General features: G+C 35.8%; 1 protein-coding gene across 2 annotated transcripts in view; it reads left to right on the top strand.

The window, feature by feature from the left end:
* Positions 1-13,654, top strand: part of GARS1 (glycyl-tRNA synthetase 1) — a 38,977-nt gene that overhangs the window by 5,759 nt on the left and 19,564 nt on the right. For both annotated transcript variants that reach the window (XM_054237124.2, XM_054237125.2), the window contains exons 2-8: positions 297-398; positions 1,433-1,535; positions 2,557-2,698; positions 3,966-4,054; positions 4,430-4,506; positions 10,037-10,182; positions 12,555-12,704. In XM_054237124.2, coding sequence (XP_054093099.1) covers positions 297-398; positions 1,433-1,535; positions 2,557-2,698; positions 3,966-4,054; positions 4,430-4,506; positions 10,037-10,182; positions 12,555-12,704 — 809 coding nt within the window. The remainder of the gene's footprint in view (positions 1-296; positions 399-1,432; positions 1,536-2,556; positions 2,699-3,965; positions 4,055-4,429; positions 4,507-10,036; positions 10,183-12,554; positions 12,705-13,654) is intronic.

Below are 13,654 nucleotides of genomic sequence, written 5' to 3'. Positions count from 1 at the left end.
TCAGCCTCCCGAGTAGCTGGGATTACAGATGCCCGCCACCAAGCCCAGCTAATTTTTGTATTTTAAATAGAGACACGGATCACCATTTTGGCCAGGCTTGTCTTGAACTGCTGACCTCTGGTGATCCACCCGCCTCAGCCTTCCATAGTGCTGGTATTACAGGCGTGAGCCACCATGCTCGGCCTGAATTGTATCATTCTTACATAGTGTTTTTAAAAGGCATCCTTAAAAACACATTCCTAACATTTCTTGACTTCTGAAACCAATCCTGAATATAAATTCTCTTTGTTGGCTAGGGAGATCTTGTGCGAAAACTCAAAGAAGATAAAGCACCCCAAGTAGATGTAGACAAAGCAGTGGCTGAGCTCAAAGCCCGGAAGAGGGTTCTGGAAGCAAAGGTAAGTCCTGGGATGCTAAAGTAGGAACATACATGGGTATAGGATTATTCATCTTTAATTTCTTTGGATGGGAGAGACCTAGAAAAGTTTCTCAAGAAGTATCATTTGGTTTATCTGTTTATCCATAATGCCTTCTTCTCCTTTCCCTCTGTCTAGTAGACTCTTCATTCTTTCAAAATGCAACTTAGAATGTCAACTTTTTAATAAAGCCTTCCTGACCCCGCAGATCCTGGACTCAATATGCAACATGAATTTTCATGGAAAGGATTGTGCCCGTCTTTATGACTTCTCTTGTGCCTGGATATAACGATTTTTTGTTTGTTTGTTTTAAGGAAAAGGTCTGTTTATTTTATTCCTGCTCCCAGACCTTTCAAACAATAGATCTCCCATCACCAAACTTATATTGTTTGGAGTTTTAAAGTAACCATTTTGCTATAGGAATTCACTAAAATTAAGATATTGTTTATATCATTATCTGCATCGATGCAAACTTAGTCTTGTCTTTCTTTTGGAGGCAGAGTCTCACTCTTTTGCCCAGGCTGGAGTGTAATGGCGCAATCTTGGCTCACTGCAAACTCTGCCTTCCAGGTTCAAGTGATTCTCCTGCCTCAGCCTCCCAAGTAGCTGGGATTACAGGCACATGCCACCACAACTGGCTAATTTTTGTATTTTTAGTAGAGACTGGGTTTTGCCATGTTGGCCAAGCTGGTCTTGAACTCCTGACCTCAGGTGATCCACTTGCTTTAGCCTCCCAAAATGCTGGGATTACAGGTGTGAGCCACTGCATCTGGGTTAGCTTAGTCTTATAATCTTGGAAATGATCGTATGTTTTCCTAAATGATTAAATAAAGGCATCTTTTATATTACTCAAAGGGAAAAACACACCTACGACTTTTATTGTTTTTAACCTATCAAAATCTTGTCTGATAAATTTTATATTTAATTCTGCTGAGGAATAAACTAAATTCAGATATATAAGTTCAAATTCCCACCCACCTGCTCCGGTCACTCACTTTTTATTTAATCTCTAACAGGAGCTGGCATTACAGCCCAAAGATGATATTGTAGACCGAGCAAAAATGGAAGATACCCTGAAGAGGAGGTTTTTCTATGATCAAGCTTTTGCTATTTATGGAGGTAAGGGATTAATGACAAAAGGAATTGTTATGTTGTTAGTGGTCTAGTATTATACTTAAATCAAGAACATGGCTTGTCTGTTGGTATCCACTTCTATCAGGCCACAAAACAGAGGATAGAAGTCTTGCTTTTGTTCACTTGGAGTCACCCTTTGGTGTAACACCTGTTATTTTTCTCCACTGTATTTATTCTTGGAGAGCACTATTTTCTATTAGGATGTAGGGAGTTGTTGGAGGCCCGTGTATGTATTTGATGTGTCTGTGTACTCATGTACTCTTTTTAAAATGCAGTGGAGACTGAGGAGCAACAGAGGGCCGTTGTAGTACTGGCTAACTATACAGTGCCCCTTCACACAGGGGCAGTGATAAAACAGTCCTTAGATGATTCTTTATGGTCATCTACCAGGAAAAAACATTCTTCACAGGGATGTAGGTAAATCACTCTGAATGCCATTATGAAGGTATATAGGCAAATATAATTCACTGATGAAATGTAAAACTGTATTTTTCATAGTCAACAGATTATTACAACAATGTTAGACATACAGTATTTTGCCTCTGAAAGTTGACTTGAGTTTGGCTAAGCAGATCTGTAAATGTTTACCCTTTTGAGTTTAAGTAGTGCCTCAAATACCCAGAAATAGAGAACTGGATGCTAAAATTATAGTTCATTGTTATCAGATGTCATGAGAAATTATTTCTAATTTTTACGGCAGAGAACTATAATCTGCTTTTTCATTCTGTTTTTTAAATAAGGGGGAGCTTCTTTTGTTGTAAATTTTGGGCTTGTCCTACTTGAAATTACAAACATGGAAATAGTAAATGGCGTAAGAGCTTTTATATTTTACTTCCATCAGCTAGCTGAAAGTAAGGCTCTCCGGTATTGAGGGATTCGAATTGTTGACTTGAATGCACTTTTAGGGAGTATGTGAAGTCTTACAGGTATCAGTTTCTCATGTCTCCTGCCTTCAGTTCTTCAGCGTAACAAGTTAAAGTACATGTTTTCCTCTTATTTTCTATAGGTGTTAGTGGTCTGTATGACTTTGGGCCAGTTGGATGTGCTTTGAAGAACAATATTATTCAGGCCTGGAGGCAGCACTTTATCCAAGAGGAACAGATCCTGGAGATTGATTGCACCATGCTCACCCCTGAGCCAGTTTTAAAGTAAGATCCTACTTTGGAGTGGAGGGAATCCTATTTTAAATAAAAAACTGATTAAATGATTTAATAGACTTACCTAAATAACTTTCTGATTATAAAGAACTACCCATGTTCATGTAGAAAATCTGGATAATACAGAAAAACAAATATATACCTCCTGCTCACAGATAGCATGTTAAGATGATTGTGTTTGTCCTTCCAGTCTTCTTTTTCTGTATGTCCCATGTATTTCAGTGTTAGCAGCACACTGCTTATTTTCATGTAATATAGATGAATATATACTCATGTTATTACCTATTCATCTAAAGCATTTTTAATGACATCATAGTATTCTGTTTTATGGAAGTGCCATAATATGTTAGTTTGTGCCATGTTGAAAGCGTTGAGGTGCTTCTCATTTTTTACTCCACTGAATATCTTGATAGATGGATTTTTATGTATGTCCTTGATTATTTCCTTAATATAAGTTTTTAAAAGTTCTGAGCAGAGGTGTATTTGGAGACATTTTCAAGTAAATACTTTTCTATTTGTATTGTAGTTTCAATGCAGAAACTTAGATTATTCCTACCAACATTATTGAAAGTTGGGCAGAATTTCTTGAATGTAAAACTGAAAGCATTCTTGCCATTTTGTGTCTCATCATTATTCATTTAAGGTTGCCTGGTGGAGAGCTAATTTTTACTGTTGGCATCCATTAGGTTCTCTTAATAATTTCAGCCAGTTAAGATGAGGCATTCCAGATGATGGCTGTGTAAGATCAGGACTATCTATCCGTTTAGCTACTTGCTCCACCAATAGGATCTTTGTAGAGGTAATACCTGTGTCAGTACAGGTTTCAGTGGCAGAAAACACTTTCCTTAAGGTTCAGTGTCTATACTGAGTTGCTGTGAATTCTTAGCTAATCAAATTCCCAATTATTTTGGCCTTTGCTTAGATCACTAATAATAATGGCATAGGCATGGATTAATTGATCCTGAAGGATAGTACAGACTTTATGACAAATTGTGGAAAAGAATTGTCTTTCTAATGTCTAGTTAATGTCTTTTTCCTTATGGGAAGGAAGAATGTGGGAGGGTGAGAAATAGATTTGAGGAAGAATTTTCTCTGGCATACATTACAATATGTCATGGATACATCATTACTATAGATATGGGAGCTTCCATCTTTGAGATACACAGATATAAACATTGAAGGGGAATTATCTTATAAGGTACTATCTATGTGTAATTTGTATGAGAATGACAAATTGGGTTGGCGTTTGTTAATTTAGGACCTCTGGCCATGTAGACAAATTTGCTGACTTCATGGTGAAAGATGTAAAAAATGGAGAATGTTTTCGTGCTGACCATCTATTAAAAGGTGAGGTTCTTCATCTCCTTCAGGTAGGATTGATCAAAATAAAAGGTTTAAACTTTTCTCTCAGATGTTTTCGATTAAATTTTTTATTTAGGCATAACATTCAAAGCGTGAAGTGCACAGATCTTAAGTATATGGATCAGTCTCTTTATTTTTTAAAACAGTTATGTGTAGTATAGATAGTTATATACAGATATTTTTTCTAATTAGCAAATGAATCAAGACAATACCATGAGTGCTGCTGTAAAATTAACTGTGGGATTCATGTAAATTAAGAACATTATCCTTGGATTTACTTTTTAATTGTCCAGCATTGAAACTGAAAAGTGCATTGTCCTTTTTCACATTAATTGACATATGTCAACACTGTTCTTATAGCTCATTTACAGAAATTGATGTCTGATAAGAAGTGTTCTGCTGAAAAGAAATCAGAGATGGAAAGTGTTTTGGCCCAGGTGAGTACTCTAGAGATGTTATCAGAGTAACCTAGGTGGTTGCTGGACTTCTTTCAGTGTTTAATGACTGTTGCATTCCCTATCCTGCTGACCCTGACCACAATTGTAAAGAAGCAGCTCTTTTTTTGAATTTTTATTTTCTTCTCTCTTTTGCGACTCTTTATTTCAGCCAACTTAACAAGTCAGTATAAATAGGCATTACATTTGTCTGTCCTTGGAAGCTAGTTTTCTAGATTTAATAGCTAAAACCACAGGAGTGACTGATGCTGGATAGTGTTTAGCACTGGTGTGGAGATTTCACGGCAGATAACTTGATGAACACTTTCTCATTGGCCACTTGACCTCCCTCTGCTTAGACCCTGATTTTGTGCTATTATTCTTAGAACCTCAAGAGCAGGTCCCTACTTTGCTGCCCTTGTTTTTCTCAGTTTGACTGTAGGCCTACAGTTTTCTAATTTGTGTAATACTTAAGCTGACAAATTTTAGAGAAGACACAAAAGAGCCCACAGAGGTAATTTATTCTGACCTTTTACCAATTGCAGGAATACTTTCTATGTTAGAAGTAGTTCTTATCCTTTCTTTGGGTTACAGATCACCCTAAGAATATGATCAAAACTGTCCATCTCCCCAGGAAGATGCATGTGCTCATGTATATATGTTGCTGGTGTCTTACCTCATCTATTGGCTGTTCCATTTAGGCAAAGTACACTTCTCCAACACCATGTTTAGTCATGAGGTCTACTGAGGCTCATCTCTTACATTTTATTTACTTCCTTGGTTGAAAAACAAACAAAAAATCAGTATGGTGGTTATACCTATTTTCTTTACACCAGTGTCTCTCTCGCTCGCTCTCTGTGCTTGAATATAGAACTCCCTAATTTGTTGTTTTTTTTTCTCATGGGAGTTACTGGATACTTTTCCACTGTTGTCCTAATTTTTTTTTTTAGCATGCTAATTTTTCTCTGTGGTGGTTAGCTTTCCAACATAGCTAAGATAATTTCTCGTTCTTCATTTAAATTGAAAACTTTCTTAATTTGGCTGTTGAATCATTCACTGATTTATTTTGATCCTTTTGGAGTGTAATTTTATCCCTTGCTTGAAGCTCATTATTTAGTACAGTTACTCATGGTTTAGAAAATTATTTCTTATATTTTGATGCTGTTGAAGCCACACATTCATCTCATTTCTTTTCCAAAGGCATGCCCTTTGTTAGAAAAAATGGAAAATGCCTCTAAGTATCCCTAAAATCTTCTATTCAGAATTTTAGATTTACTGAGGTTTTATTTATATATGTCTTTGATCTTAACAGCATCATTCATTTCCGAGTACATTGTCGGAGTTGGGAAGTAACCAGTTGATTTGACAAGTTAATTTATTGTTTGAGTATTGGCTTTATCTTTTATTTCAGATCCATGTTCTAAGAGAGCAGTTTGTTTTTTGATTTGTCATATCAGATACATGCACAGCTGTCAATATAATCTTCAATGAAAAGTAAGGGATCCATAGGAAATGGTGTAGCATTCAAAAATGGCCCTGGTGGACTGGCTGAAAGCCCATCTGTTGCTTAAGCACAGGGTAACATTTTCTGTACCTCAGTGTCTGACTCCTTTTGAACTTTATGAAGCATGGTTGTTTGTTTAAAAGGCAATGATTCACCTTCTGTGGTAGGAAGACCTCTACTCCTATTATGTGGATTTAACAGCTCAGAACAAATTCTTTTGTTTCTCTTTTCTGTCTGTTTTTGCTGGCCCATCTCTGGATATTCCAGTTTTAAAAATCATTTTTAATTTATGAAAAATTCAAAGCATACGGAATTTTATATGTTAATAAAAACATAATAAACAATTATGTACCTATCACCCTGCTTCAGTGTTAGATTTTTTTGACTCTATTCCCTACTCACTTCCCTGACTTTTTTTCCCGAATTTTTTGTGTGTGATGGGGTAGGGACCAAGTCCCACTTTGTAGCCCAGGCTGGAATACAAGGGCACAAATGTGGCTCATTGCAGATACGACCTCCTGGGCCGAAGCGATCCTCCTGTCTGGGCTTCCCAAAGTGCTAGAATTACAGATGTGAGCCATGGTGTCCAGCCTGAATTTTTTTGAAAAGCAGATGGCAAACATTATTTTATTATACCTATAAATTTTTCATTATATATCCCTAAAAGAGAAAAATCCTTTAAAAATAAAGGCTTTTAAAAATATTTTAAAAATCACTTTCAATCCTTTTGACTTCGGAAATGTTAATAATTTTAATATCAAATATTTAGTCATTGTTCATGTTTTCTATGCTGTCTTAAATGTTTCCAATTTTTAAAATTTGAATTGGGATCCAGATAAAGTCTATACGTTGTGATTGGTTGATATGTTTCTTGAACCTCTTTCAATCTATGTGAACTTCCTTCATTCCCTTTTTTCCCTGCATTTTCATTAAATTTTTTTTTTCAGGAAGCTGAGTCACTTGTTCCTTAGTATATTCTATTGTCTGGATTTGGCTAATTATGTTATTGTAGTTAGGTTACACATGTTCCTCTTTTTCTGTATTAGATTTAGAGGCTAGACTAGGTATTTTTGGCAAGACATTAGTTAAGTGGTGTTACAGACTTCTGTCTGGAGGTACGTAGTACCTGGTTAGCTCCTCTGTGGGCTGTGGCCATTGATGTCCATTGTTTAGATGCATTAACTGTTTAGGGGGGTTCAGAATGGTGATTTTTGTCATTTTGCTATTTTTGTTGTTGATGTTTATTAGCTAGATTATTTCTGTATGGAAAAACTTTTTCTATCAACTGTTTGATTTCTCTGAGACACCATTTGTAAAGGAAAGTGAGAATGAGTGTTTGATCCATTCTCCCACCCCTTGTCTTTTTTAACCAGTTTTTAATTAGTTGGTTCCCTAACATCCTTCAGAAATGCGCAAATTCCTGTCTGCCTTTTCCTTTTTTTCCTCCTATTGTTGTGAACTTTAGATTAAAATATTTGATCTTTAGTCACTTGCAGTTATCTTATTGATGGTTAAATTGTCCAGTCTTTGGTAACTAGGAGTTCTCTGCTGAGTCCTTTTGACATAGCCCTAGTAGTCTCTGAAAACTTCCTATGCTGTTACTATGACAAGATAGTGTCATCTCATCTTGTGCATTTCCTGTTCCAGACTTGGAATCAGACATTTCTCCAAGGAGTGCTGGTACTTATTAGTAGGGTTGGTATTGGTCACGAATTATAGACCTTTTCAGTGATCTGAGTGAGGAAATTGGTATTTTTTAAAAGATAAAATTTTCATGAATTAATGTTGATACTTAGTAGTTTACTTAAAGTTAGGCCTATGGGATTTTTACAATATTAATCTTAAATCTCTGTCCTTTATCCGCACCAAACATCCCAGTTCTCAGCAACCAAACATAGCTATCGACATGCCTTATCTCCCACTGTATACATTAACAGTCTCAGAGTGACAGTACCAACACCACCATCAGCAGTATGCGTGTTGAAAACACTTAAAATAATTTTTATTGTTCTTTAGGGATACAGCAGTGGTGTATAGTCTTAACAGTCTGATAACTGTAATTAAAGTCAGTTGGAGTCATTCTTTCTGTGTGGTTAGGTTGTCAGCTAGATACGCAGTTAGTCCATATATTTCATTTTATTCTTAATATTCAGGGTTTCATTTTTAAAAATTTGTTTTATAATCATAGAAAAAATTTTTATACCTCCAAAGGCAAATCTAAAAAACAAGTTATATTTGAGTAGTCTACTGTCCCTTTCTCTTCCCCTCACCTTCCCTTCTTCCACGTCCCTCCTTCCTGAGCAGTTTTTAACTTAAAACAACTTCCTTTTTTAAAGAAATAAAATATAAACAAAGACATATAGATATTTTTATGCCCCCTTTCTAGATAAATGGTTGCATTCCATATACACTTTTCTCCATTGTGATTTTTTTCACATAATATTTTAGAGATTGCTCCCTAATAGTATATAGAGATATGCCTCATTCCATTTTATAGCTACATAATTTTTCTTTGTGTGAATATATTTTATATGACCAGTTGTCCACTGCTGGACATTTAGATTATTTCCCATCTTTAGCATTGCAGATAGTGCTTCATTGAATAATCTTGTGCTTATATCTTTTCATGTTTTTGCTATTGTGCCTTTAGGATAGATGCCTAGAAATGAATTGCTGGGTCAAAGGATAAATACAAATATAATTTTGTTAGACATCGCCAAATTCCCTTTCCCAGGGGTTTTGATTTCTATCTGTATTGGTAGAATCTTTTTCCTCCTGATTTCTTTTTAAATTATGGCTTTTATTGAAAAACGCTATATGTTCTTGAATTACCTGGGAAATAGTTCTTTGGGCTCCTTGACTTTCTGCTCTAGTAAGCTTATATTTATGGTACCTGGAACAGTTTCCTCATTCATCCAGCCTCTTAGGTAATTGTATAACGTATGTTATTTTGTCAGTTCCTCCTAGAAATTCTGTAGAAATAGAGTCTTGAAGGCTTAATATTTTAAATTGCACATTCAAATCTGGAACATGTGGTTCGCGTGAATGGATTGCCTTTTTATGGAGTGGGAATACCATTGGTTTTGTGAGGAGATAAAATATAAATTACTGTTTATTGAATGGGTATTATATACCAGGTTCTACCTGTGCTAAGTACTTTACATGTTTTATTTAAACTTCATAATAGTCCTTCATAGTGAGGTAGATGCTCTTCTCCCCTGTTCTTAGAGAGGTTAGGTAAGAACTTAATCTTTAGTCACACAACCCGTAAGTGGTGTAGAGTTGGGAGATATACCCAGATCTTTCTGAACTCACAGCTTCAGTTCTTATGGCTATTAATTGATTTGTTGAATTACTTTGTTTCTATTAGGAAACTTTCGAGTTTTAAATATTGCTTACTGTTAGATGGTTTGTCATAGTCACTTGAAATTCTTGAATTGGAAGTCATACATCATTTTACAGGATCTGGCATTGATGATCAATGTACAGAATGTGCAGTACAATGGAAAATGCTAAGGTGAATAAGACACGGCTTCTATCTTCAAGGAGCTTAAAATCTTGTGGGAAGGGAAACTTCAGTGCACATTTAATTACCCAATTGAGGAGAGGGTGGTGGCTATTCAAAGTATATTTGCTTGACTGGGTCTTTAAAATACAGAGAAATGCAGAAATGCATCTTAAATATGTTCAGAGTAGTAAAATTCAACTTTGAAAAATTATGTAATTTCAGATTCTTGCCAACTAACAACTGTTATAATTGAATAAGAGATATTTTGCTTTATCTTTTACTTTGAAACACTGAATATATGAGTTTAAGGTCCCAGAAAGATATTTTGTTTCTCTTGATCAATGGAAAGTACATAAATTGGTTATTGTTTTAATGTGGGTATCCTGAAGGTTAGGTTAATTGTGATGTTCTTGAATTTTGTGTGAGTTATAACAATGGATGGCTATGGTTATAAGTAATACTTTATATCTTATGCCTTGTTTTCTCTGTCTTTTACACTAATTTCTTAATTTGTGTATTAGCTTGATAACTATGGACAGCAAGAACTTGGGGATCTTTTTGTGAACTATAATGTAAAATCTCCCATTACTGGAAATGATCTATCCCCTCCAGTAGCTTTTAACTTAATGTTCAAGACTTTCATTGGGCCTGGAGGAAACATGCCTGGGTATGTATCACTTATTGTTTACCTGTTTATGTAATGAAGTTGTTAAAATTGCTTATAATAAAAGGTATATATCAATGTTATGAAGGAAAACTTTTTAAAGAGTGATATACGGAAGTACAGATGAGTATATTATGGAGAAATAATGGCATAAATAAGTCTTACTTTAAAAAAATTCTTTGTGAATATAATTTCTTTCTTGGTGTATGTATGTGTGTGTGTATATATATATATATATATATATATATATAGCCATAAAATAGATATAAAATCTCTGATCACCATTTTCTAGTTATAGCTGCATAGGGCAGAAGAGACAGTTGAAGAATGGGTTTGAAAGCCATTGAAAATCACATCTTTCAAATCAACAGACTATACCTATGCTGTCCAATAAGGTAGACCACTAGTCTATTTAAATTTCAATTAATTAAGATGAGATAAATTTTAAAATTCAGTGCCTCAGAAGAACTGGACCCATTTTGAGTCTCAAGAGCCAAATGTGGCTGGCAGCTAACCATACTGGACAACACAGATTATAGAACATTTCCATTACTGCATAAAGTTCTATTGGACAGTGTCATGCTAAACTAAATGGTTTCTAAAGTAACCTTCAGCTAATTTTTGTAGTTTTAGTAGAGACGGGGTTTTACCATGTTGGCCGGGATGATCTCAATCTCTTGACCTCATGATCTGCCCCCTTGGCCTCCCAAAGCATTGGGATTACAGGCGTGAGCCACCACACCTGGCCTAGATATTTTTCTTATGGTAAGGCAAGAGAGTAGGTTTTTGCTACATGAGCTAGATAGATCGTGTTTCCTGGAGTAGAGACTGAAGAATAAGAAAAATTAATTGTGACAAAATGTGTCACAATTTCATTTTGGCCGTATGTATAGAGAGTCATAAAACGAGACATAACCTATGACCTAGACATTTCATTTCTGGGAATTTATCTAAGGAAATAATTCAGAAGGAAAGGAAACTATTCTTACAAGAAATATATAAATAAAAGTAGAAATAACCTATTCGGTAATTTGAGAGTGGTTAAAACAATTATGGTAAAGTGGATTAGTTTAATATAATATTCTGCCACTATTAAATGTGAGAAATTTGTGTTATTATTTAGAAGTTGAAAAGTATAAAATAAGTAATACATAATTTTATACATACCATAAATATGCATAGAAACTTTACTTACATTTGGATGAAATCCGGAAAGGACCATGAAAATCAAGATTTGGTCTGTTAAGTGAGAAGAGGATGCAATTTTAGGGTTTTTACCCCCTAGGTTTTAAAGTTATTTTAGTACAATATTTTGAAGTAGGCCATTGGGAGCACTTCTTTCGTGGATGTTTTTTGCACAGAATATTTCCTAGGCAATTGAGAGGGCAGCGGCTATAACCGTATATTTGCTTGACTATATCTTAAAAATACAGAGAAATGCAGAAGCCTCTGATTGAAAGTATAAAATACTGCAGAGAATAAAATATATGAAAAATGCTGAAAATTACCTGGCTTGGTGAGGTGATTGTTAGTAATGAGTGAGTGCTGATGTTAAATGTGAGCCCATACTGATTTCTTTTTAGTCCCTCAGTAAAATTTTAATGAGTGGGTTAACAGGGCTATGCATAGGCACGGGTATAATTTTCCAAAGGATCTAAAATTGACATCTGCTTCCATGTAAATGATGACTTAGAAGACATCAGGGGTGTATGGGGCACTGTATGGGGCAGAGGTAGTGTTTTAAAATTTATTTCTGGCCAGGTGCGGTGGCTCACGCCTGTAATCCCAGCACTTTGGGAGGCCGAGGCGGGTGGATCACGAGGTCAAGAGATTGAGACCATCCTGGTCAACATGGTGAAACCCCGTCTCTACTAAAAATACAAAAAATTAGCTGGGCGTGGTGGTGCGTGCCTGTAATCCCAGCTACTCAGGAGGCTGAGGCAGGAGAATTGCCTGAACCCAGGAGGCGGAGGTTGCGGTGAGCCGAGATCGAACCATTGCACTCCAGCCTGGGTAACAAGAGCGAAACTCCGTCTCAAAAAAAAAAAAAAAATGTTTATTTCTGCTTTTTGAGAAGTAGGGTTTTGACTCACTGGTATAATTAAATGAAATGGCATTGCCAACAGTAGTATTGCCATACTAATTACTTACTACATTTTCTAATGCTTGCTCTGAAAATGTTTGCTACCAAGAAAAATAATTTTAAAATTTTAAAATTAAGAAATTCTATTTCTAAAACTTCATTTTAGGGCCTATACAGCTTTGTTGTGAAAATGATATATTTAGGACTTTTAGGATTTGTATCTAGAACTTTTAGGATTGTTGGAAAACATAATTTGTTTCTTTGTAACAGACTGATTTATTTAAATTTATAGGTACTTGAGACCAGAAACTGCACAGGGGATTTTCTTGAATTTCAAACGACTGTTGGAATTCAACCAAGGAAAGTTGCCTTTTGCTGCTGCTCAGATTGGAAATTCTTTTAGAAATGAGATCTCCCCTCGATCTGGACTGATCAGAGTCAGGTACTGCTCAGGTTACTTTACAATTAGTGAATGACATTGGCATTGAATTGGAAATGAAAGCTTGCTGTTTTGAAACAATTCTGCTTCATAATCCTGATTATGAATTTATTTTTGTCTTCTCCAAAAATCATGTTTTACATTTGTAATCTTTAAATGTAATCTCCAGGATGACAGGCAGTTTTGAGTGACAAAAGTGAACTTGAAGGAAAGGAAGGGGGGTGGAAAATATTTTAAGAGTCTCACCTGTTCCAAAATTACATTTTTCCCTTGTTCATCATATATTTTGAGGTTGGTAATGTCTTGATTGTCTAAAGCAAGGCAGTACTGGCAATGGTGATGTGTATAAAAATGTGGGGTGGGATTGGGTGGGGATAGATTGATAGTTATAGCAGAAGGATTGTTCTAGGTGTCCAGACAATATTGCTGAAGTTGGGGTGAGGGTGTGTCAGTAACCAACTGGTGTTGTGGACACAGCCTCCATCCAGGTATTTGGGGGTGCCTATGTGGAAAAAAAGGCCAGCTAACAAGCTTACCCTCATCACTCGTGTTCACTCACTTGCCTCTATTCAAATAGCCTACTTTTGTCTGATGTATCCAGGGATGTGTGGGAAGGCATATTGGGGCTGGTGAGTTCCACATTTCTTTAGAAATTTATTATGACTTAGCTGTTGATGACTTAAGCTTTTTCTGATTTCTGCACATGTTATTCCTGGTATCATCTTAGAGTAATACATTCCATATAAAAATACGAGATGTAGCTAAACATAACTTTCGAAGGCCCCAAAGTTTTCCCAGCCCCAGTGCCCACCCATTTCCTGTCTTCTCTTCTTACTCACTGTAATTACAGACTCCAATGATAACATAATCCAGTCACTGACTCTGGATCAAAGCATCCACAGCACCTGCCTCATCTTGTCCCCATGATGCTGTCCATGAGAAGATACCTACGT

This window comes from Callithrix jacchus, chromosome 11, assembly GCF_049354715.1.
Source record: "Callithrix jacchus isolate 240 chromosome 11, calJac240_pri, whole genome shotgun sequence".
Lineage (NCBI taxonomy): Eukaryota > Metazoa > Chordata > Mammalia > Primates > Cebidae > Callithrix > Callithrix jacchus.
The sequence above is the reverse complement of the archived record's forward strand: the minus strand, read 5'-3'. Positions and strand labels throughout refer to the sequence as shown.